Below are 26,105 nucleotides of genomic sequence, written 5' to 3' on the forward strand. Positions count from 1 at the left end.
GGAAATTATCCAAATGTATCAGCTCAAATACATTGATTTTTTTCATCAGAAAAGGTCCAACTTCATTTTCATTTCAAATACACATGTTAGCCTGCCTCTATGGCAACCACTACCTTTTGGATCCTAATTGTAAGATGAATAGATGGATGGGTGGATGGACCGACAAGCAGAGCATGCCTTGCCATGACTGCCTGGCCAAAATGAAATATGGAACCACCCAGTTTGATATTTCTTGATTTATTCATATGGGACTTTTCCTCAGTAAAATATTCATAGTAAACTGAACACCCACGGGTCTTTTTCACCAAGATGGACTTCTTGTTAGCATTTTGCTTCATTTATTTTTTTCTAAACCATTTGAGAATTACTTTCAAATCTAACAATAAATAGTTTAGTGTGAACCTTCTAGGAGCAAGGACATTACCTTATGTAACCACAGTTCAGTTATCAGTCTCAGGAAACTTAACATTTGTACAATGCTGTTATCCAATAGATAGTCCATAATCACATCTCCTCAATTGGCAAGAATGTCCTTCCTAGTTTTTCTCCTTAATCAGGGGTCACAAATTGCATTTGACTGTTGTGTCTGTTCATTCTCCGTTAATCTGGAATTAGCTCCCAACCCTTTTTTCCCCCTACAACATTTTGAGAAGTCTAGGCTGTCTTGCCTGCGGTTCTGCAGACTGCCGCTCGGGTTGCATTTGTGGGATTGTTGGCACTTGATTAGATTCAGGTTCGCATCTTTGGAACACTGTGTTCATGATGACGTGTCTTCACATCATGAGTCACCAGCACCAGTTTAGCCCAAGGAGCCTTGCACACCCGGACTGTCCTTACAGGTATCTATCCACCAGACATGCCTTGCAGTAAAATGAATGAGATGGGCAAGAAGTGCATCTGTCTGAGGAAGTCCAAGGGTGACCGTAAAACTGGCTGCATGAGTATTTGTCTGTGGACCGGGCTTAGAATGCAGCTCATGTGGAAGTTGAGGATCTGGACATGGATTCTTCTAAAACTCCCCGTAGACTCTAGAAAGCCCTCACATACTGCCCCCCTGAGGGATACATGCCACAGTCTGAAGACACTGACCAATGCCATGGTGAACACAAAATATTGTTCATGGAGTCAGTTGATGTTTGTGTAGTTAATTTGAGGGCATTCCTAGGAAGAGGGAAGAAGCAGCCCAGACTCCCAAGGTGGGTCTGCTCCTTCTGCCCACAGCCTACCATGCCAGGGCCCCCAGGCCTTCTGCTCTGTGGGACACGCTGGATGAGCAAGGGGCCAGTGTCTCGTCCCCTTCAGGGTACATTCTGTCCATGAGCCAGCCGAGTTGATCTTCACACTGCTTCCTCTAGTGTAATGTTGATGAAGGATCATCATCAGCTGTGAAAACCATAGGCCTGACTTTGTGGGCCATTTGTTAAATGCCTCCAGGCTCTAAGCTAAAATCTTTTCTCCCATTCCAAGTAATGATCCCCATTTTAGGGGGAGGTCGGGGCTGCACAAAGTTATAGGCAACCCAGCCAGACTAGACTTGGGAAAGCCTAACCCAACACTTAGCTTGGGACCACATGACCACTTCCTGCCAGTACACCGCGCTGCTGCATAACTCTCCTTCTATGTCAGAAGGTCAGGGAGGAGAAAAGTCGAGTGGAGGTTTTGAATGCAGCTGGTTTTGAATGATTGTTGTTCAGTTGCTAAATCGTGTCTGACTCTTTGCAACCCCATGGACTGCAGCACGCTAGACTTTCCTGTCCTTCACTATCTCCTGGAGTTTGCTCAAACTCATGTCCATTGTGTTAGTGCTGCCATCCAGCCATCTCATCCTCTGTCATCCCCTTCTCTTCCTGCCTTCAATCTTTCCCAGCACCAGAGTCTTTTCCAATGAGTCAGCTCTTCTTATGAGGTGGCCAAAGTCTTGGAGCTTCAGCTTCAGCGTCAATCCTTCCAATGAATAGTCAGAACTGATTTCCTTTAGGATTGACTGGCTTGAATGATACTTCTAGCTAATTTCCTGAAGAGTCTTTGAGAGTCCAGTGAAGTCATTCACTGAGGGGTAGAGAGCCCCTCTTCACTCTGATGGCAGGAATCCATCAGGCAGGCTGGAATGATAGAGAACACTTCCCTTTTATCCTCTTTATTCTCCTTTCAGCTTTTCAGTCCTTCCTCTTCTTGCCCAGGTCTCTCCGGCCCTTCGAGTTCCTTCTACCCAATGCTCAGTTAATAGCTTCCCAGGTGGCTCAGTGGTAAAGCGTCCTCCTGCCAATGCAGGAGACCCAGGTTTGATCCTTGGGTCAAGAAGATCCCCTGGAGAAGGAGATGGCACCCCACTCTAGTATTGTTGCCTGGAAAATCCCATAGACAGAGGAGCCGGGCAGGCTACAGTCCATAGGGTCGCAAAGAGCTGGACATGACTGAGCAGCCAAACGACAACAGCAGTGCTCAGCTGGCCCTGGGGAAGGGCCCAGGAAAGTTGGATGCAGGCCCCATCGTAATTGCCAGGCCCCTCGGACTGCAGACAGGGCCTTTTGGGAAGGAGGGAGTGAGGTTCCTTTGCTTTCCAGGTTCCTCTGGGGTTTCCCCTGAAAAACCACCCACCTCTGATAATACCACAAGGGATATTTTCCTTTTGTGTGTGCTTAGTTTCACTGGGTAACTTTCTCACCCTCCCCATAAAGTGTTTTGTAAGGACAGTAGCAGGGCCCCTGGTGTGCACTCTTGAGTGTGAGGTGTTTACAGCTGGCTGTGCAGTGCTTTCAGCTCACACCAGGTATTCATGGATTAGCTGACAAATGGACACCCTACTGGGTGTTTTCCTGACTTAAAAGCAGAAGAATGAACATTTTTCCCCTCAGGGGAGCCATTTCTGTATTACCATAAAATTATTAACATCACTATAATAAGAGCATGGACCACATAGGTGGAAATCAGAGCAATTGGAATCTGAATAACAAAATGAATATAGTCCATCTTTCCTGAGTGAAAGTTTTTGAGCTATTTGTATTCATGGAGTAATTTCAATTACAATGATGATAAGTTTTCTTAGTTAAATTGTAGGATAAATAGTCAAGAAATGGTATTTCTAAGAAGTATGTGTGATGTTGGTCAAAGTAGGCAGAGATGGTAAATAAAATGGCATTTTGGTTGGACTAAGTGGCCTTTAACAGTATATCCAGAACTCCTTTTTCTGAATTTTGAACTGGTTGGTCTTTTCTTCTGCCTTGAGAGGATGCAGAAATACTTTTTTAAACGACAAAACACTGGTGTTTTTATAACACAAATACTTTACAAATAAACCCATGTCATGTTTTATTACCAGCCAGCCACTGGTCACGAAGAGTAACTCCAGTAACTCCAGCAGTGGTCACAATGACTTAGTAAATGGCCTCAGCTGGTGACTGTTGATAGAATAGATGCCGTGGACCCTTCTTGAAGTGACCAGGATGGCCTATCTAATGCTAGGTGAATACTCTGTCCAAAATAGGAAGGGAAGGCCAGGGGAGTCATTACATAGTGCAAGATAACCTCAGCAATCTACTGCTTAGGGACCCATGGGCGCTTTTTTAAAATGATTTCAATTGAGTGGCAAAATCGAAACTTTTAAATAGCAGATGACAGAACTTTGAATTTTTCGGAGAACTGGAACATCCTCCCGGACCAACACTGTACATTTCAGAGGTCACGGAAGGTCAGATTAAAACCAAGGTGCACAGTTCCCAAGACAAGCTGTGGGACTCTCACAATCCATTTGGCAGTGGTTGCCGTGGATGATTCTAGCCTCTGAGTTCTAAGACCTAAGCATGTTTTCTTAAATTTTAGAATAAACAGTCCAGACATGGTATAGCTCATAAGTATGTGTGACATTGGTCAAAGTGTGACCTACATATGATAGAAGCAGCAAAATCATAAATGAATAAAACAGAGATTTTGAGAACATGTTTTATTTTGAAAAATAAAACCGATTTTGTTGGCCATTTGGGTGAGAAGGGCTGGAGGAGCATAGCCTGTTGGTGTCTTTGTGTTCTCAGAGATGATGGGCTCCATCTCTGCCTTTCCAGGTGGAGACTGAAATGTAAGGCTGCCTCCCGCAAGAACCTGGATATTTTGAGACTCAGATACACGGCCCTCTGTACATATCCCTTCACGTCTCCTAAAGACGACATAGGAAGGTGACACTTGGTTATTTCAAAAGTAACCAAGATGTTGAGACAAGAGGCAAACAAAAAAACATTTAGGACTGCTAGAACCTCTCGTGGGGTCTCCTGGGGCCACAATGGTGGCGGCTGAGCAGAATAGCGCTGGGACATCAGCAGAGGTGGTCCTCTCCCTGATGGGGATGACTAGAGATGAGTGTGGGGCAGGGGTTTCCCACTGAGACTCAAGACTGTCCACATCTTAGGGTGTCAGCACTGGGGAGCCCCCCTCCCACCCCAGAGGGATAGGCGACCTCAGAAGGATTGCCTAGTCCAAGGTTGCAAGGCTGAGCAGGGACTGACCCCGGATGGAATCCCAGGCTCTGTCCTCTCCAACTCTGCAGTGAGACTTTGTCACTTGGCGCCAGTGTGAGTTTGAGGAGCTTCCGGAGACAGGCCTCTCTGTCTGAATCTGCCGCCGCCCTTGGCTGCCGGTTTTCCGGTTTTTACTGGGAAACTGCCAGTTCTGCCTTGGAGTGACATGCAAGACCAGGAGCTGGGAGAGGTGCCCCTGACCCGCATGCTTTTCCCTTTTTGGAGACAATATACTGTATTCTGTGGCCCGTGGCAGCCTAACTTCAGAATTTACTTAATGCACCTCCATGCCTGCTGAACTTTCCAATGGAAAGTGTTTCTCCCTTCGTGTTCTGAATGTGATAAATGCATGCAGGGGGAGTCAGCATACCTTGCCCTCCTTCCAGAGTAAGTTGCCACAGGCTGAGAGCAGACAAGCTGCACCACATGGAATTTTTACTTAAACACAGATAGGCAGCTAGGAGCACTTGGAACCAGTCTGAGCTTTGAAACCAAACCGACTGAGTGCACTTTTATGAGCCACGTGACCTTGGGCGGATAGATATTTATCTTCTCTGAGCCTCAGTTTCCTGCTCTATAAAGTACAGATACTATGCGACCCCTGTTTTAACCTTGCAGGGATGTCATTGGGGTTCAAGTTCAGGTTGGGACCTTTCTCTTGTGACTATTAAGTACACCAAGGAAGCGATCGCTTATAACACAGGATGATGCCATTTGTAATATGAGGAATTTTAAAGGTGAGGCTCTACCATGTAGTTCTTATTTCAATATTAGTGAAAGAAAATCCTATTTGTACATTATTGAAAAGTAAAAATAACATTCTAAAGAATGACATTAGTTGGGAATTCTCTTGAGAGGTTATATAAATCTTAGGCTGATCTTTTCTTTTCATACAGACGTGCATGTATGTATGTGTTGGTCTTTCCTGGATGACTCAGGGATAAAAAAATCCGCCTGCCATTTCAGGAGATACAGGAGATGCGGGTTCAGTCCCTGGGTTGGGAAGATCCCCTGGAGGAGGGCATGGCAACCCACTCCAGTATTCTTGCCTGGAGAATCCCATGGACAGAGAAGCCTGGTGGGCTACAGTCCCCAGGGTTGCAAAGAGTCAGACAGAACCGAGCACAGCATGCAGAATCACATAGAAGTGTATATGTATATACGCACATACATGCGTGTATATGTGTGCATGAGTATACACATACACAGAGAGAGAACTTCTCTTTTCCATACACTTGGTCTACAGAGCAGTTTGTACTTTACCTGGGCTTCAGGTGGGCAGTGAGTATCAGAGTATATGTCCTCCCCTGCCCAGGCAGTTTCCACTCGCCTCCTTTTGTAGACCGTCTTTCAGGGGAGGCTCCACACGTGAGGGTGGGCTGCCCAGCCCCCCAGCGCCCCCAGACGCAGCATCTTAGGCCTCGTATCCAGGGTCGAGCCCACCCCAGATCTGGGCACTGTCTGGAGCGAGGGCTCCCGGGTGCTGGTTGAAGATGCGCATCTCACCTGTGTGGCCCTGGCTCAGGCCGTAGGTCACGTCTGTGGACCTCAGCGTATTAACTCTTGCCCATCCAGTACCCAGCAGCTGGGTGATTTCCAGTGAAACATAGAGGCAGGAGCCCCAGAACAAGGAACATCTGGGTCTTCTCTCCAGCACCCCTGCATCCTTGAGGCTGGCTCTGGCCTGGAAGACAGCTCCTATCCAAGAGGCCCTCTGCGGGTACCAGAGTCCTGGCCCCTCTTCTCTGGGCCCCACAGAGACCCCTCCCACTCTAGGTAAGGGGTCACATCCTCACTACTCTGTGCACAACCTTGAGCTTGTGGGCTCCCTCCAGGGCCCCTGGGCGGAAGACTGGCTGAAAAGTAGCTCAGAAACCCGGCCGGGGAGAGGAGGGCAACCATCCAATAGGAATCTAAAATGACCTCTTTGATTAAAGTATCATTAACCTGTACTCTTTTTTTTAAGAGAAATCTAACATTTAACAGAAAACTTTGTCCACTAAATGCCAGTCTAGCCAAGATAATGTTTTGAATTATGTGCTTTTTAGTTTGGCTATTACAAGGAGTACTCCTAGGTCTCACCATTGTTCCTATAAAAACTCAATTAACTTTACAAGATAGTCAGTATCCCAGGCCTTTGTTCCTGGGGTAGCATTATTGTTTTTTTCCCATAATTGAGGAAGGCTAAGTCTGGGGAGTGAATAGTTTGGTTTGTTCCCGGAGTCTGGCCCAGTACAAGGTTTCACTTGTTTAAATAACATTGTTTATGTGAAGGACACATCAAAGTTTAAATATTTTAAATAGAATAATGCCAAAATATTTAGTTGCACACTAAAAGGATGACTTAAATGCATTTGAGCATTTTGATTTTTCAAAAACTTTAGCTTTTAGATGTCCGTATTTTCCGAGATCGAGCCTCCAAGTGGGTCTGGGAAATGAGCAAGTGTTTGACCTGTTTTTTCAAAACGATGCTCCTCTTTTGTGGTTTGCAGTATTTTACTGTCAAAGTTCTTACTAACAAGGGCCATTTGTGTAGCTGACATGCTGCCAAGCCCTTTATAGGATGAAGAAAGTGATATGACATCAAGTCTTCATTTGGGGAACTAATCCAAATGCAAGCCCCTTTCTTTCCACTTTGCTCAGTGAATTCCAGGAACATGGAGGCAGCCATGGGTTTCTTGGTTCCTGCTGGGGCGTTTACTTGCCTGGGCTGTGCAAGTAAACTGGGCCTCTGCAGGATGCTAAAGATTGGCTCAGTGAGATGCATGGCTCCCAACACACCCCACAAATACCTCGTGTTGATAAATGGAGGTCTCTCTAGAAATGAACTCAGTCAGCAGCAAAAGGCCTGGGATTAGGAATTTTCCATTGGAAGAGACAGGCCTCTTTGCTCTGTGGTTTGGAAAATATCATGTTGCCCTTTTCTAGTTTCCAAAATTCATATCCATGTACAACTTTCAGCATAAATATTTATTGTTTTACTCTATTCTTCAAGAAGGAGAAGAGGATGGGGAGGGCGGAATCCCTTCAGTTTAATTAGAATTGCCTATGTCCTGAACTTGAGGCTTAAATAAATATTTCCACCTTAACAACAAGTTATGAGGGAGATGTCCCATGAAGGGAGAAGTTCTCATAGCTGCTCTCTTCAGTTTAACACCGGGAACATGGATTGACTGCTTCCCCAGTGTCCGAAAGACTTTTAATTCAAGCTTAATGATCCATTCACCACCTCACCCCAAAGCACAAATGACCAGTGCACCCACATTGCTACACACATCACCCCAAGGAAGCCAAGTAGAAATTAAGATAAAGAAAAAGGAGTTAAACATCCTCACGGTGAAAGATAAGTATGTCCCAATCATTACTGAGGATTGCTTACGCTAAAAATTCACTTGCTAATTATCTGAAATTCAAATTTAACTTGGTATTCTATATTTTACCTGGCAAGCAAAGCCAGTGGACAAAGGCATACAGTCGAAATGTCATAAAAAGGAGGGACAGTGTTTTTCTGGAACTTTGAAATTGTCGGGCAATTAATAAAACATTATAAATGCTGATTCAAATCATCATTATAACTCTAGTAAAAAGAATGTAATTTATCATGATAAATTAATGAGTCTAAACTAGTGTAAGCTGAACTTTTGAACTTGAATGTTTTCCCGTTTATGTTAAACTTTCAGTAATATTTCATCCTCATTTCTGATTAATCTTTAGTTGATTCAGTTTTAATCAACTGAATCAGTTTTAACTTCCATGTTCCCAGGTTCTTAACATAATGATCTATTCAAGTGGTCTTAAAGAGAACCAGAGACTTCATCATGTGAATCCTTTTGTAAAACAAAGAGTCTTTTAGAAATTTGAAGGCTTTTTTTTTTTTTTTTTTTTTGTATTTTGACTAATCACTAATTTATTGGGGCTTCTTCCCTCATGGCTCAAATGGTAAAAAGTCTGCCTGCAATGCAGGAGACCTGAGTTCGATCCCTGGGTCAGGAAGATTCCATGGAGGAGGAAATGGTAATCCACTCCAGTATTCTTGCCTGGAGAAGCCTGGCTGAGAATCCCATGGGCAGAGGAGCCTGGCAGGCTACTGTCCATGGGGTCGCAAAGAGTTGGACACGACTGAGCAACTAACATTAACTCATTTCTGATTAACCTTTAGTTGATTGTTAATCAGTTTAGTTGATTCTTAATCAGTTTTAGCTTCCATATTCCCAGGTTCTTAACTTAATGATCTATTCAAGAGTTCTTAAAAAGAACCAGGAATCCCATCATGTGATCCTTTTGTAAAACTGTTTTTCAGAAATCTAAAGGCTTTTTCTTTTTTTGTATTTTGACTAATCACTAATTTATCAGTTAGAAGTTCAGACTTCTGTTCATGTTTTTGAAATCAAGCACACCTAGTTTTCTCTTATATAGCTTATTGTTGAAAAAAAGTCACAAATAGCACAAGCAACTCATTTGTCAAAATAAGTAGTTCATGTCTTTAATATCGAGTGATTTTTTAAAATTTTTAGGGAATTCCTTGGTGATCCAGTGATTAGGACCTGGTGCTTTTACTGCCATGGCCTTGGTTCAATCCCTGCTCTGGGAACTAAGATCCAGTAAGCCCCACAACACAGCCAAGAAATAATTTTCTTTTTAATTTTAAGAAAAGAGAAGGAAAGGAAGGGAGAAAGGGAGGGCAGAAGGAAGGAACAAAGAAAGGTGGGAAGGAAGGAAGGAAAGAAGATTCCTAAGGGACTCAGGTAGAAAATGGTTCAGAGGAAATTTTGAATCCAAATACCCTCCCACTCTCCCAGTATTCCTGGAGGAAACATTGCTCCCACGGAGCCAGAGCCTTTCAGAATCCTCGGAATGAGGTGGGCTTTAAGAGCTGACACTGTAAAGGTGCAGGGGAAGCTGGCAAGGGAGGCAGCTCTGAGACAGTTATTTGCTCTCAGGTGGGAGATGACTGTACTTCTGGGCACTGGGGCTGCCCATGTGATGGAGACTGTGTATTTTGGAGACTTTCAATTCATCACAGTGTGGCTGAACTGAAGCCCAAGTGTCCCCTTGAGAAATAAAAAGGACTCTCTACCCTCGTAAAGTGACCTAAGTCGTTCAAAAACAAAAAAAACAAAAAACCATTGCCAGCCTCCAGGGACCAGATCCTATTGTAAGCTCCCAGGATCCATTGGTGAACAAGCCAAGCAGAGGTCCCTGCCTCCTGGGGGTGACATTCGCTCAGAGAAGACAGACAACAAATAGTCACCATGAGAAAAGTTCGACAGTGTGTTGGAGGAGGTTGAGTATTATGCTCTGCGGGGAAGAGGGCAGGAGGATCTGGATTCGGGGTTGGGAGGAACCAAATTTGAAACAGGGAGGTCAAGGTGGGGCTGGGTCGCGGTGACTTTTGAGCAGACTTGCAGGGGATGTGAGTGTGAGTCACTGGGTTCTCTGTAGGAACAGCGTTTATGTAGAGGGAACAGCCAGCAAAAGGCCGAGTGCCTGTTCGTGTCTGATGTATGCGGTTCTCAGCCATGACAGTTTTGCCCCCAGGGGACATCTGGTCATATCTGGAGACACTTCCATTTGTCACCGTTGGGATGGGGGTGAGGCTAGTACGGGTGTCTCCTGGGTAGAGGCCAGGGGTGTAATTAAACATCCTTAAACGCACCCACAACAAAGGATGTGCCAGCCCCAGTGTCAGTGGCGCTGAGGTTGAGAAACCCTGTGTTTGAGGAACAGGGAGGAGGCCAGAGGAGCTGGAAGGGAGGCAGCAAGGAGGAGGGAGGTCGAACACGAGGTCAGCGGTGACAAAGGCTGGGACTGGGGTGGAGGGTGGGGGGTGTCGGGGAGGACCTTAGGCCAGTGTGGACTTTGGAGGGCTTGGAGCAGAGGAGGGACATGAGCTGCATTCACAGTTTCAAGAGCATCGCTCTGGCTGCCAGGTGCAAGACAAACTGAAGGAGGGTAAGGGAATGCAGGGGCTCGGGTCTGGTGAGATTATCCAGGCAAGAGGTGACTGGCCAAACACCAGTGGAAGCAGCTTCGAGACCTCTGTGCACAGAACCACCCAGTGCCAGATTTTAGAGTTAGAATTACGAAATTCCATACCATCCCTGCTCTTTTCATTACTATATGTCCTATATTTTGCCCTAATATAGATAATATTATATATTAGCTATCTGTATAGACAGGTAAGAAAGAGGAATAGATATGGTTAAGTTGCCTCTTAGTTGAATTATATCTTACACACTAGGATACCTGATACCTGTTTTAGCAATTCATTCATAACAAAACAGTTTGACATGGGTTAGGTACAATGTAATCCTCTGCTTTACCATGGTCTTGGCAAAAAAAAAAAAAAAGTTCACTCTTGCTCACAACTCTTTCGGGGTATATTTTTCTAAACAATGTATAACCCTAAACATCCTAATTACCTGAAAATGGGATCATGTCCGACTCTTTGTGACCCCATGGACTGTAGCCCACCAGGTTCCTCTGTCCATGGAATGTCCCAGGCAAGAATACTGGAGTAGGTTGCCATTTCCTTCTTCAGGGATCTTCCCAACCCAGGGATCAAACCCACATCTGCCACATTGCAGGCAGATTCTTTACCATCTGAGCCACCAAGGAAGCCCTGGAAAAGTGATGAGGGGAGCATAAAAGGTCTAGTGCCTAATACATGGACGTTTGAATTACTTTCCTCTTTTAGAAATGTATTCAGTTGTTCAAATAGTTTCTCTTCTCTTACCTGATCAGCTGAAGCAAATGCTTGAAATACAGCAAAAATGCCAAAAAACCTTGAAGTCATGCATTTGCCCAAAGGTCTCCAATACCCTAGAAGCATCACCTCAGTCACTGCTCCATGTGATCTTCCTAAGTATGTGTGTTGTCCTGTTTGCAGCCAAAGCCATTGGGAATCGTAGTGACAGCCTGCAGCAGAGGCAGGACCCCACCGCGCCTGTCCACAGGCAGCATTGCATTCCATGTATTGCTGTGATGCATGTAAACATCATATGATCTGACCTTGTATTTTTAAAGTCCTGCTAATCCAAAGAAGTGGTAAATTAGTCTCTTTATTAGTGAACAGTGGGCTGTTTTTCAGTCTCTTAATGTCTTTTAAGGAAGTTTTAAAACATAGTTGAATTCAGGACTTTTTCATGTGATCTATCCAAATGGTTCTTCCACTCAGCAGGGCAGAAGTGTTAAGTCAGGGTGGAGTTCAGGGAGCTGAATGTCAACTTTCACCTTGACATTCCAGGTGAAAGCAGCAGTGTCTTCCAAGAGTAATCCTTCTTTCACCCTCTAAGACAGGGTTTCTCAAAGTATGGCCCAGGGACCACTTACCTCAGAACTCCCCCAGGGCTCCTTAAACTGGTGCAGGTTCCCTGGCCCCTTCCCACACTTCCCCCTAAGGGTCGGCCAGGTCCCTGTATCTTCCCCCGAGTATCCCAGCACAGTCCTGCCCACACATTTGAGAACCCCGACTGCAGGTTACCCTTATTAGAAGAAATGACCCTCCATCAGCATCTCAACATAGACTTGTTAAAAATGGCAGACGTCATCCACGTGGAAATTCCATTTCTAAGGATTTGTTCTCCACAAGGAAGTGTGTCATCCCCCTCCCGTGTTAGTCTTGAATTTCCTTCCTGGGAATCTTGGAGGGTGCCTTTTGGCCTTTGTCCTTGGGGGTGTACAGTGGTCCCTGAAGGGGTCGTTTCACCATGGGCGGGGTGGGGGGGACCATACTGGGTCGCCTTTCAGAGAGACCGATCTTAGAGACTCGTTGAAATGGTCGTTGCTCTCGCCTCATGTATCCATCTCTGTTTTCTTGTTGCACAGCAAATATGCCAGAGGACTACCCTGATCAGTTTGATGATGTCATGGATTTTATTCAAGCTACCATTCGAAGACTGAAAAGGTCACCAGAGAAACAAATGGCCGTGCTTCCTCGGAGAGAGCGGCACCGGCAGGGGGCGGCCGCCAGCCCGGAGAGTGCCAGAGGGAAAGGCCGGCGCGGCCAGAGGGGCCGAAATCGCGGCTGCGTCCTCACCGCCGTGCATCTAAACGTCACTGACTTGGGTTTGGGCTACGAAACCAAGGAGGAACTCATTTTCAGGTACTGCAGCGGCTCCTGCGATGCAGCCGAAACAATGTACGACAAAATATTAAAAAACTTATCCAAAAGTAGAAGGCTGGTGAGTGACAAAGTCGGGCAGGCGTGTTGCAGACCCATCGCCTTTGATGACGACCTGTCCTTTTTAGATGATAACCTGGTTTACCATATTCTAAGAAAGCATTCCGCTAAAAGGTGTGGATGTATCTGACTCCGGCTCCAGAGACCGCTGTGTATTGCATTCCTGCTGCAGTGCAAAGAAAGGGACCAAGGTTCCCAGAAAATGTTTGCCCAGAGTGGAAGATGAGGACCAAGGAGGCGGAGGAGGAGGACGTGGAGGCAGAGGAGGAGGAAGGCAGCCATTGTGGGAGCCTGGTGGAGGGAGATCCAGCTACAGAAAACTGGACAGGAGAGAGAGAAAAGACAGCCGTCCGCCTTCTCCCGGATGGCAGCTGACGTCACCGGAAGCTCAGGGCCGGTGTCCCTGGTTGGGTGTTGCCGTCGTTTCATCTGATACAGTCCACCGCCATGGGTCCCGGGCTCAGCCGCGGATGCACTTGAAACCAAACCAGTGTATCTCCTGTGGTTTGCTTTCACATGTCTAGAGACACCAGGGAAACGGCCCTCCTGGTGTCATTCCTTGTCATTGTTTTACTGCTGAAAGCAAAGAGAGGTTTATTTTTCTGTCACTCAGTGGAGACATACCCCGGAAAGGAGGGGAGAAAAAAAAAATCAAAGATCCAGGAGAGTTAGTAACCTTTGCTCTGGAAGGTTCAGGCCTGAGGTTTACTCCAACCAGCATTTTGGGGAACGGTGGGTGATTGATTTCGAACATGGTGTGTGGGGTGGGAAGAAGTTGGCTAGGAACCAAAAAGGCTGTCCTCATGACTAAAACCAAACCTGAAGGTATTTCTTTTCTGCCCTTGGAAACAGGAAACCAGTGTGGTTTTTCGGCAGCATTCTTGCAGGAGAGCGTGCGGGAAGGCCCCCAGCTGCACCGGGGCAGGGAGGCCGCTGGGCTGTCGGTTTACAGAGAGACAGATGTTACATACACCCCAGCTCCGTTATGCGTGGTCACCAGTGACCAGAGAAGCTACTCGATGCAATGCATCTGTTTCAGATACAGAAATATAGAGAAGATATTTATTGAGATTTAAGTTATTGTTATTTATTACCGTTCACTAATGAGTTTCTCTTTTTTTTCCCTTATTTATTAAAGTTTCTTTTCAAAGGTGCCAAAGTATATGTGCTCACAAAATGCAAAGGAAGGTGGCAAAGGAAATTTTAATTGGGGTCAAGGGTCCATGCTTTTCAAAGTATTAAAAAGACTTTCGCTAGGCAAAAATCACTTACTTTACCTTTTTAAGAAAAGCCCTTGTGTGCTTCCACCCCCCCTCTACCCTCCAGGTCTCAGCATCTTACCTGGTTTTATATGTTAGAGAGGAACATGTCAGAAGGAACATTTCTGATGGGCCTTCCTTTTCAGGAGCAGCGTGTGGAGACCGTGGCATTTGCTCTCATTTCTACATGGTTCCCTGTCCCAGCAGACAGGCCATGTGCTCCATCCATTTCCTGCTGTGTTGAAGCTCTCACCCTCCCATCCACATGTATCTATCTGTGATATGCATAACCACATATGTCAAAGGTTAAAGTCTCTAGTAGGTGGTGCTGGACTCCATGTTGACCTCAAAATAACAGTTCTCTCAAGTAGCCGGGGTTCTACCCTGATAGTGGAGACTCTTCCCCTATCCTTCCATCCATCCACTGCCTTCTTGAGAAACACGTCTAGGCCCAGCATAGCCAAGGAGCGCTGCAGGCCTTCTGGAAGTGGGGTCAGCCTGGTTGCCATGCAAGCCACCAGGGGCTGCCCCCATACACCTGACTCCTCCTCAGAAGAAGGTGGTCGGGAAGGGTGGATGTGGAAGACGGGCCCTGGCCCAGCCTCGGCACACCTGCCCCACCACATGGATACTGAAAGCCTTTGACAGAGCAGGGACATAGGGTGAGAAAAACTATCTCAGCGACCAGGTCATGGATTTGTCTGGTCTCTGCCCCCATGCTCAATGCACTGGGCCCTATTTTAAGAGCTTGTGACATATCTCATAAAAGGGATTTTTATCAAAGAGGTTATCTATCACTACATCACTACCTTAGTGGCTATTAGCTCAAGTGGTACAGATTTGGCAAATAAATAGCCTACTGGCCTCCCTCAAATAATCATGTAAATTTTACAAAGTAATCAAGAAGCACCAGACATCCCCCCAAGGACCCAAGCTGCCCATCACTCTGCCTGCTCTGTTCTTTCTGCTCCCCTTGCACGACTTGGAAATAGAGGAAAAGGGCCTGCCTCTCACCCTCTCTTGGGGCCTAAGGAGGGGAACTTGCTGAGGAATGGCCTGCTCAAAATAGGGACAGGTCGAGCTTACCGGTCGTTCATGAAGTGCAATTTGATGCAGCCCCAGATCATCTGTCCAATTCAGAGAGTCCTGGCAGGTCTGGTGGCCGGCGTCCCCAGGGGTCAGCCTTAGCCCCAGCTCCCTGTGGAGACTCTCTGCCCACAGGGGCGGTAGGATTCAGCGGATGCTGACAGCTCCTTCCCAGCATCACCTACACACCATAAGCAGGTTTTCACTGAAGCAAACTGCTCTGCCAAAGCCACAAAAGGGTAAAGTTTGTGATTTTTTCTTTATTGTTGCGATTACCATCTGATCCAGTAAGGAGTGCACATCTTGGGAAGTTCTGACTTCTCTGATCTGTCTCAGTCGTTTGTGTTATACAACCAAAGTTCTCTACAGACTTTATTTTTGTACAATATTATTTTGTAACTTTTTACAAATAAAAACTCATTTCTATTGCTCTCTCTACTTCTGTGCTATCTCACCGACCCAGGGACCACAGCTGACTCAGGCTAGAAGTCCGTCCCTTTCACCACTCAGCCACTGGTTGGTCAGTGACCTTGTCCATCAACTCTCCACAACCAATCAGTACTCAAGTGGGGAAGAACTTACAAAGTTCTTCTTTATTCATTCCACAGACTGCAACGTTGTGCCAGGCACTGTCCAAGGCACCAAGGATCCAACAGTGGCCACAACAATCTCTGCTCAACAGAGACTGAGCTCTGCTCTCTCCTTGTGGAGTTGATATTTCATTTGAGGAGGAAAGGCAATATTCCAAAAAGTATGTAGGGGGTTGAGTGTCAATAAATGAGTCATCATTTATAAAGGATACAAATAGGGTATCATAATAGAAAATAACGGGCCTGCTCTAGCGAGAGGTCACATTGAGGCAGAACTTAAGAAATAGATGGGAGTGTCCTGGCAAAACCCTGCGACAGGCAGGCGCTTGGACGGCGCCACAGCTTTGCACAATCCCGGGTGACGCCCGAGGTTCACGTGGGTTCTCCGCCCGCAAAGTAGCAGGATCCGGGGAATTGTGCAAATGGTGGCCCCGGGCTTAGTTGTTCTGGTGGCAAGAAAAACACACCGAAGAGAGGAAATGCCATGGCTCGGGGCTGGGGGAGGAGAGCACGCTTCCTCCTCGGATGACACCCCGTGCTGTGTCACCCGAGGCCTTGTGACTATTAAAAGGCGGCCTTGTACAGCGTTTCAAGCCCAAAACAAAACTGATGCTCTTAAGACTCTTCTAAGTGGCCACCAGCCTAGACTTTCCAGCGGAGCGCGTCAGTACAGTGCCGGAAACGCCCTCCCTCTCCCGGCCGGGATAGTGCCTGGTACCCACCCTGGGCACTTGGAGTCCTGCCGCCAGGGCAACGCTTAGGCCTGGGCGCTTTCTCCACGCTAAATTCTGGTCCACAGTTCGGAGAGGAATGCAAACACTTGCTCATCTCCTCTCCCTTTACCATTTCTCCAAAGTGTGTTCCCAGGATGACATTCCTTAAAAATGGAGTGGGTCTCTGATCAAATAAGTTGGGAAAACATTGAGTTATATAACATCTTTTTGAAGTTCAAAAGAGAAATGTAGGGCTTCCCTAGTGGACTCAGTGGTAGAAAACCCACCTGACAATGCAGCAGACACAGAGTTGATCCCTAGCCCCAGAAGATCCCACATGCCACTGGACAGCTAAGCCGTGCACCCCAGCTACTGAGCCTGTGCTTTAAAACCCAGAAGCCACAGCTCCTGAGCCCACGAGATACAACTACTGAAGCCCTCCTGCCCCAGAGCCTGAGCTCCACAAGAGAAGCCACTGCAATGAGAAGCCCACACACACAGCTACAGAGTAGCCCCTGCTTGCCACAACTAGAGAAAACCTGTGCAGCGATGAAGATCCAACAGGGCCAAAAATAAATTTAAAAAGAGAAATGTAGAACCTACTAGAGCCTTTATTAAACTAATGCACATTGTGACCACCCAGGAGTAGCATGGAGTGTGCAGATTTCCCCAGATGGACCATGAAAATGTCTATCGCTTTGTTTGCTTTCTCTTAATATCTGTTGACCATCCCTTGAAACTACCTTGGGCCATGTTGCTTGCTCCTGTAAACATGGGGATGAGCAGAGAGGGGGACTGGAGATTTGTAAAAGGCAGAAACACATGGGGAAACAGCTAGGGAGCTCCCCATGTGCACGTATATACACACACACACACACACACACACACACGCATTCTGGACATTTGGGCATTGTGGGTTTCTTGTTCAGCATGATTAACCAGTGGTCAGCTTTGGAAGTTCCATTCAACCAAGAAAGAGAGTATGTTGAAAGCTGGGAAATTCTTAGCAGCAATGAGAAAAGCAACTTTCATGATGCTTACCACACATGCTCACCCAACTCAAGTTGTTAGAACCACCAATGCTTTGGCTGGCCCATAGTCTGGAGTGGAGGGGCGGGGGTGGATGTCCCCTCACAGTGGTCCTCAGAGGAGTATGGCTCTTGTTGGGCATCAGAGTCCCTACTGCTGAGGATGGTGTGAGAGTACAGGGTCAGAACCCTGGACACCAGGCTCAGATGGTCTCATGGGGCTTGTGCCCACCATCATCTTGGGCTGGTTTTCTCCTATGCATCTGATGCCAAAGTAACACTTTAAAAGAACTTTTAAAAGAACCAGTCCACTCCCAATGTAAAGATGGGAAATCAGAATTCCATTAACCTAAGTCTCAAAAACAGAAAGCCCCCTCCCCTTCACACACAGGGACCCTCTTGGGCCACGGCTGACTTGCTGCCTGACCTCAGCATCACAGGGAGGAGGGAGTCCACTCCTCACACCATCCACCTTCGCTTCTCAGAGCACAGCGGCAGGGAGGGGATGAAAGTGTCAGCCACATGCCCCAAGCGTTTTCCACCAGGTAAGGAAGTGTCTGAGCCCCAAGTATCTCCTTGAGACGCATCTTTGTTTAAAAAAGGTGTTACTGTAATCCCACGCAATAGTTGACTTGACTCTCATCTCCTCACACAACCTCCTGAATGAAATCAAATCCAGATGTTGCCACGTCATCCCTGAAAATAAATAGAGAGTTGGGAAAACAAGAGGAAAGCATCCACTTACTCATATGTGATCATTAATATGCTGCCACGTCCCAGCCCCGTGGCAGGTGAGGATAACGATGATGGGAGTGCAGTCGGGGTGGAGGATATGTGGTGACAGGTGCCTGAAAAGTGCCAGAACGCCTCCAAGAGCAGCAGGTGGGAAGAAAACCTGAAAAAAAAAAAAAAAAAGAGTCAGGGACAACTACACAGTAGGGCTCCCAGATAACTTTAATTTCAGATAAACATGCCTAATTTCTTAGTATAACTATGTCTCGTGCAGCATTTGGGGCATGTGCTATTTGGGACATGACTATTAAAATGATTACTCACTGAGGGCCTCTGACCCACAAAAGCCGTGATTCAGCTCTGAGTGCATTGCCAGCAACAACCTGTCCAGGTCCTCTACCCACAGGTTTTTTCTAGTTTTCCCCATCTTATTCAATCATTAAAGCCAATCTTGAACTATAAAATAAACAAACAAAAAACTTTCTTCTCACCCTTAAAGTTAGATTGTCTTCTCAGGATATTTGCATTTACTTCCTGTTCAAGGAAACAAACCTAAGCATGGCTGTTAACCTTCTAAGACTCACTCACTCTTCTTGAGAAGACATGAATCAGGACATGAGGGGATAAGAGAGGTAGAACGGGTCAGACAGAAGAGCAGATGGTGAGGAAGGCAAAGAGAAGACTTTAGGCCCCAGGAGATAGGAGAACCAGCTGAGGTGGGCATGACAAACAAGATGAGGTTTTCAAATATGCGGAATAGATCCTTTTAACTTGGGGAAGTCTTTCAATTGGGACATGTAGGGGATTTTAACACACTTCTTGTACGTGGGCCTCATTCATTCAATTAATTCGTGAATATCTATCTCCTAGCAGAGGAGGATATAAGGATATAAAGATAAAGCCCTCAAGAGCATCCCAGATTAGAGGGACAGAAATAAGAATCAGTTCAGTTCAGTCGCTCAGTCGTGTCCAACTCTTTGCGACCCCATGAATCGCAGTACGCCAGGCCTCCCTGTCCATCACCAACTCCTGGAGTTCACTCAGACTCACATCCGTCTAGTCAGTGATGCCATCCAGCCATCTCAAATAAGAATATTAAAGTACAAAGTGGTGGGACTTCCCTGATGGCCCAGTGACTAAGACTCTGAGCTCCCAAAGTAGGGGACCTGGGTTTGACCCCTGGTCAGGGAACTAGATCCCACAAGCTACAACTAAGACCCAGCACAGCCAAATAAATAAGTAAACAAATATCTTTTAAAAAATACCAAATGATGAGGGCAGTGATGAAGAGACACAGTGTATTATGGGAGCTTAGAGGAATAGTAAACCCAGCTGAGGCTGTGGGGTGGATAAAGGTATCAAGGATGGTGTTCTGGAGGTGGATGCCTGACAGATGGTTAAAAGAGAGAAGGAATTTCCCAGACTGGAGTTGAAGAAAAGAGGGTGTTTTAGGCAGCAGCAACTTGAGAGCTAAGCCAGGACTAAGACGGCCTGGTGTGCTGTTGGCTTGAAAAGGTGGAGCTTTGGAGTCTGAGTGGCTTGGGCAGCAGGGAGCAGAGAGGGTGGGTGTGTGAGATGGGTGGGGTGGGGTCAGGAGCTCACACTCTGCGACTCCAGCTCTGTATCCATCCCTGAGGAAAGGGTCACTTTTGATCTTCACAGCCGACCTCTCCCTCTCAGACCCTCTGTCCCCTACCCCCAGTCCCTCTGCTGTCCCATCCTCTCAAAGCCTGGTCTGCACTGCTTTCCTTCTCCCATGAAAAGCCTCTCGTACACCAGAGGACTGAAAAGGCTCCCAGATCAGCCTTTCCCCAACCATCTAGTTAACATTAGGGAAGCATTCAGGGAGGAAAGGGTTTCTTGATTTTAAAAACTGGCGAAATGCTGAAAATTTTGATTCCATCTCAGGAAGAGACAGTACATGTTACGTATCAATCAAGGCCTGTTCACTGTTGTTTAACTCAGCACCTCACCATCTTATTTGACCAAGGAGCACACGCTGACATCTAATATAAGTGTGTTGTCGGACACAACGTGGGAAATGGTATCATAGAATCAAAGGAATGAATCTCTAATGGAAGAACTACAGACATCAGAAGTAAGTTATTTCTGACCAAGGGGATCGTTCCACCCCACCACTAGAATGCCACCATGCTTGGCCTGAAAGACCAGAGAAATAACCACCCCCTTTTTTTTTTTAACATGCATTACTGGTCCAGTGAGCAACCAAACTCAGCTATGTTCTCATTTCTCTGCGCTTGAGCAGAGGTGATTAACCCTCCTCCCTGTCATCATTCTCTACTGTCTCTACCCCAACCCTGCCATCATTCACAACATCTGGACTGGAAGACACACCAAGGGTTCTAATCCATGCTACACACACAGATAAATGAGTTCTCGTGCTGTTTATTCATGCTGTTGACCAAATACAGACAGACCCCTTCCATTCCTGGCTATGTGATTAGATCACACAGCTGGCTTCTCTTGTGTGTGACTGAGGCCAGTGACTGGCCAGAGAGTGTGACCAAAGGTGACATGGGCTTCTTGTGAACCAACATTTAATGGCCCTTGTGACATTCTTGATCATCTCTTTCATTTTCTAGAGGACAGCAACCAGGAACAGTTAAAGTGGCTGTTCTGTCAACTTGGAGTGACTCTGATGAACAAGGCCACTCTGCCAACCCACAACAGACATGGCCTGATGGTTGAGAACTAGCCTTGTGTTATGGGAGCCACCGAAATGTGGAGATTATCTGTTACTGAAGCATGCCTGCACCTATTCTGACAGATACATGCCTCTGTTATGATGAGGCAGGTTATGGGTCATGAAGAGAAAGGGAGCCATCAGCAGAGGACAGCAGAGAAGCAGCAGAAAGGCTCAAAGGGAAGGGTAGGAAATTCAGTTGAGGAGGTAACCAGTTGAGGAGGAAATTCAGTTATGCTCTGAGTCAGAGCACAGAGTCCCTGGGGCCACCACAGGGATGTGGGATTTTATTCTTACTCAGGCAGAAAGCCACAAGAAGGGTTTAAAAAGAGGGGTGACAAGATCTGGTTTGTAATGTTAAAGAACGATTGTTCTAGCTGCTTTGCTGAGTTGCAGACTGTGAACTCTTGGGCTCCAAAGTCAGTGCAGATGGTGACTGCAGCCATGAAATTAAAAGACACTTGCTGTTTGGAAGAAAAGCTATGACAAAACTAGACAGCGTAATAAAAAGCAGAGACGTTATTTTGCTGACAAAGGTCCATCTAGTCAAAGCTATGGTTTTTCCAGTAGTCATGTATGGATGTGAGAGTTGGACCATAAAAAAAGCTGAGAGCCAAAGAATTGATGCTTTTGAACTGTGGTGTTGGAGAAGACTCTTGAGAGTCCCTTGGACTGCAAGGAGATCAAACCAGTCCATCCTGAAGGAAATCAGTTCTGGATATTCACTGTAAGGAATAAGCTCCAATACTTTGGCCACCTGATGCAAAGAACTGACTCATTGGAAAAGACCCTGATGCTGGGAAAGATGGAAGGCAGGAGGAGAAGGGGAGGACAGAGGATGAGATGGCTGGATGGCATCACCAACTCAATGGACATGAGTTTGAGTAAACTCCGGGAGTTGGTGATGGACAGGGAGGCCTGGCGTGCTGCAGTCCATGGGGTCACAAAGAGTCGGACATGACTGAGTGACTGGACTGAACTGAACTGAAACTGTGGAAGCCAGGAGACCAGCCAGGCTGATGCAGGAATCGAGGCGAGAAACGATGGTGACTTGGGCGAGGGTTAGTGATTGCGGTACTGATGGGACTTGCTCAAGCCTGGGCAAGTGGGGAGAACGCGAGGGCAGGAGGAGAGAGGGCGTGAACAGGATGGCTCCCAGTCTGAGTCCAAAGCAGAGGCATCACTAAGAGGGCCAAGCTGTCTGCAGCTTGTGTGGGGTCAGGTCGGAGTCTCAGGCTGGACTTTTTCTGCTTGGAAGGTCACCCAATAAGAAGAAGGATGCTGGTCCTCACTTCGGGGAGGCAGAAGCCAGAGCTGGGGCAGGGCTCCGAGGGCGCCTGCCAGGCCCCGAGGTCTGGAATGCCATTAAACGTGTGCGTGCCAGGCCGGCTGGCTCACGTTCAGGATGAATCTGCCACTGCTCCCTCTGACAATGTTTGGCATGAAATAAAAAGTATGGCTTTCAAATGATACGACAAGGAAGATTCTTGAGCAAATATGGCCAAAGGCTCTGGGCAGCATGTTCTCAGAGGCTGGGATTCCACCCGCCTCCAGCCTTCTTTTTTCCGTCTGATCCTCCCCAACCCTGCCCTGAAGTTCAGCCAGCCAGTCTCATTGGCCTCCTCACCTGCTGCCCAGCCCTGCCCTCTCCAACTCTGCTCACTGCTGCCAAATACATCTTAATCACCTAGCTCCTCTACTCAGAATCCTGCTCTGCCTTCATGCTGCCAGTCAAATCCTCAGACTGCCAATCAAAAGCTTTTCAATTTGTTTTAAACTAATCTCTTCTCTAGGTTGGTTTTTTTTTTCGGTCCCCTGAATCTTCCTTTTAAGCCTAACCTTTACCCTTCAGTCACTAGGGATGACCCATAGAACCTCAAAATCTCAAAATACACACTGAGATGTTTACACTTTCCACAGTTGGACCTCACCCAAGCCTTTCCCTCTGCCAGGAATAATAAAGTCCCTCATCTCCTCAATGCTCCAATTTCCCCCCAGCTGGTATTCATCACTCGCTTCACCGCAGTCCAACAGCCAAGCTCTTCCTGGGTGGATCAGGCTGATCACATGGGCCCTTTTCATGTGGATATTAGTGCACTGATCTTGTGTTTTGTGCTAGGTTGAGGGCTCCTAGAGTGCAAGGCACACATCTGGCTCATCTTTGAATCCTGCAGAGCCCCAAGCATCTGTCCTCATGGGTAGTAGATACTTAAAAAGTATCTATTTGTCAGGACTTTGAGTTACAAGTAGAAGAAACTCAACTCAAGCTGTCTTATACAATGAAAGGGAACGGATTGGCTCATGAAACTGAAAAGTCCTGGGATGGACCTCGCTTCAGGAAACTAGATCCAGGTGATCAACTGACATTACAAGGAACAGGTCCCTTTCACTCTTCCCACTTCACCATCTCTCACTGTGTCGGCCGTATTCTCAAGTCTGTTTTCCCCACACACGGTGGCAAAGATGTCCAGTGAAGCTTCAGGCTTCCGCCCCACTCTCTTAGATACCCAGTAATAATGCCACCAAGATTTTGGAAGAGATTCTGATTAGCCGACTAGAACCAGATGCCAATTTCTCAGTCGTTTACTACGGCCAGTGTGTGTGTGTGCTAAGTTCCTTCAGTCGTGTCCAACTCTTTGCAACCCTGTGGACTGTAGCCTGCCAGGCTTCTCTGTCCATGGGATTCTCCAGGCAAGAACATTGGAATAGGTTGCCATGCCCCACTCCAGGGGAATCTTCCTGACCCAGGGATCGAACCCAAATCTCTTAAGTCTCCTGCAGTGGCAGGCAGGTTCTTTACCACTGAAACCCTACTATGGTGAAAGGGATGGCTAACTCTGTCCAGGCCTGGGGCATGTGCACACCTCTGACGCCAGCAGGTGGGCCAGCTCCATGAAACCACATGGACTAAGAACACAGGAGGGGAGATTCTGCAAAAAAAAAAGTTGGATGCTGTGACCTAAAGAGAGGGATGTGAGCCACTGAGCAGGCACAAGCAGCAGATGTCCATGACAGCAGCATTTTCTGCAGTGGCACATTCCAGGAAAACAGTTTGGCATCTCATTTTTCACATTGATTTAGACAACCATCTGCTCAAAAAAAATCAATGGTCCTATCTTGGCTTACTCATTTGGGCAAAACAGCCAGTTCACGTAGTAATTCAAACAGAACAGCAGGGAGTAGGGGACACCAGTTAGGGCATAACTGGGAGAAATATGAAGATTGGTAGTTGATTTATTTTATGAAAAAATTGAAAGAAATATTAGATGGATGGATGCATGCATGAAAGACTGTTTTATTTATTTGATTGTGCCACCCTGTGATAATGAACAGCTTTAAAAAGACAATTCAAAGAAAGTCTATTTAATAGAAAACCCTACTGGAATGATTTAAACAGGGACTTATCTCACACAACTGAGTGTTTATGAATATACACACAGTGGGTGCCACAGTGATACATTTTGAAGGCAGATCCACCAATGGATGTAAAATCAGTGGGCATATATTTGAGGAGAAAGTGGTATTTGCATAATTTCAAAATATCTCTCCCAAGATAGTTATTACTTGTAAAGGGGAAAATGGCAACTTTATAGTAGAGAAACTCAGCAGAAGCGAGCTTAACCAGGTGAGGAAGGCTAAGATCATCAGCAATAAGATATATTAATATCAAGTCCATGAATGATGCACTGAGAAGGGCACAAAATCACTCATGTGTAATTTTTACCAAAAATGCAAAACCTCAGTCTAGCCTTGAGAAAGTATCAAACTCAAATTGAAGGATATTCCACAACATAGCTGACCAGCACTATTCAAAAGTGTCAAGCATGGGAGGGAGGAACAAGGAAATAGAAGATTTATTCCCAGGTTGAAAGAGACTAAGGAGACATGACTACTAAAACAGGGTGAGACCACAGAATGGATCCTGGAATAGGAAGAGAACATTAGTAGGAAAACTTCAGAAATCTCCCTTAGTAAGATCTGTAGTTTCATTAATAGCATTGTACCAAGGTTAATTTCCTGGTTTTGCTCACTGTGTGTGGTTGTGGAAGATGTTAGTATTAGCAGAAGCTGAGTGAAAGGTGTATGGGAGCTCTCCTCTTATTATTTTGACAACTTTTTTATCTAAAATTATTTCAAAATTTAAAGTGAAAAAGAGAATCATCCAGCTGTTTCTTTGTAAGCAAGTAAAACTGCTGACACTTCAATGCAAAGGTCCCTAGGATTTGGTGCCCACATCATAGGTATAGACAAATGATCTGAGTTTGGATAAGGGAAGGAGCAGTGTGGCCTTGATACTTTTGATGCATCTAGGAAGGGCATCAAATAAATCATGTAGCTACAATTAGGTCTTGAAAGCATGACCCAAGGGGTAAAAGGACTTCCATAGGTGACCCCCTAAACAGCTAAGATACTGAAGTGTGAATGAACAAATCTGGTATGTTCTGAAGGCTGCCCAACTCATGTCCAGGCGAAGAAAGGGACAGTGGGTCCTCACACGGTGAGGCATCTGGAATGTCAGGCTTGATACGGAAGGGGGGTGGACATGGGATAGATTGTGGGACATGGACAATTGGGGAAATAAAGGCAGCGTCTCGGGAGAAATCACTTATGGAAGAATAAGTCCTGGACAAATTTCTGTGGGCAAAAATAAGAATGCTGTCTGAAAGTTAAGGCCATAAGCACACACATTACGAGAGAGCTTTTTAAGGGCCCCAGCTGATTTAGATCAGGATATCCTGGAGTGAATATTATTGGAGGAGCAATCAGTGATGTGGTGTCAAGTAAGAAGCTGTGCGTCTCTCAGTCTACGTCAACCAGACCTTCTCCAACGTCAGTGTACAAACAAAGCCCCCCGGGACTTTGTTAAAATGCAGATTCCGATTCAGCAGGTCTGGGATAGTTTAGCAAGTTCCCAGGTGATGCCGCTGATGCTGGTCCTCAAACCGTGCCTTGAGTAGCAACAACATAGACCATGGCAGATGTTCACAGTGGAGAGACCCAGTGAAGACAGTAGTTTAAGAATATTGATCCGGGAATACTCTCAACAAGCCTGGGCCAGTTCTGACTACTTTCCTGGCCTTGGTGGAAGGGTGAATAGTTGCAAGCAGAGTTAATGCTGAAAGCTGAAATTTTTGTATGAAAAGCACTATCAGGCAAGTAACACTGGCTTAAAGAGCAGTTTAATTCCTGCGAGGCGGAATTAGAAACCCCAGAACTGAAGCTACAGTGCATCTGTAATGCTGACTGTTACAGCCAGCCCACTAAGCACATGCTTTGTGTAGACAGATTATATGGTGCAGGGT

General features: G+C 46.3%; 1 protein-coding gene and 1 long non-coding RNA gene across 6 annotated transcripts in view; one reads left to right on the forward strand and one right to left on the reverse strand.

Moving 5' to 3' along the window:
• Positions 1–15,465, forward strand: part of GDNF (glial cell derived neurotrophic factor) — a 28,463-nt gene extending 12,998 nt beyond the window's left edge. For all 4 annotated transcript variants that reach the window (XM_027520237.1, XM_027520239.1, XM_027520236.1 and 1 more), the window contains one exon: positions 12,336–15,465. In XM_027520237.1, the coding sequence (XP_027376038.1) occupies positions 12,336–12,820 (485 nt within the window). In that variant the 3' untranslated portion in view covers positions 12,821–15,465. The remainder of the gene's footprint in view (positions 1–12,335) is intronic.
• Positions 15,466–16,862: 1,397 nt separating this feature from the next.
• The window catches only part of LOC113879204, a 34,655-nt gene continuing 25,412 nt past the window's right edge, over positions 16,863–26,105 (reverse strand). For both annotated transcript variants that reach the window (XR_003507236.1, XR_003507237.1), the window contains one exon: positions 16,863–18,261. This is a non-coding gene — a long non-coding RNA (uncharacterized LOC113879204). The remainder of the gene's footprint in view (positions 18,262–26,105) is intronic.

Source organism: Bos indicus x Bos taurus, chromosome 20 (assembly GCF_003369695.1).
Source record: "Bos indicus x Bos taurus breed Angus x Brahman F1 hybrid chromosome 20, Bos_hybrid_MaternalHap_v2.0, whole genome shotgun sequence".
NCBI classification, from domain to species: Eukaryota; Metazoa; Chordata; class Mammalia; order Artiodactyla; family Bovidae; genus Bos; species Bos indicus x Bos taurus.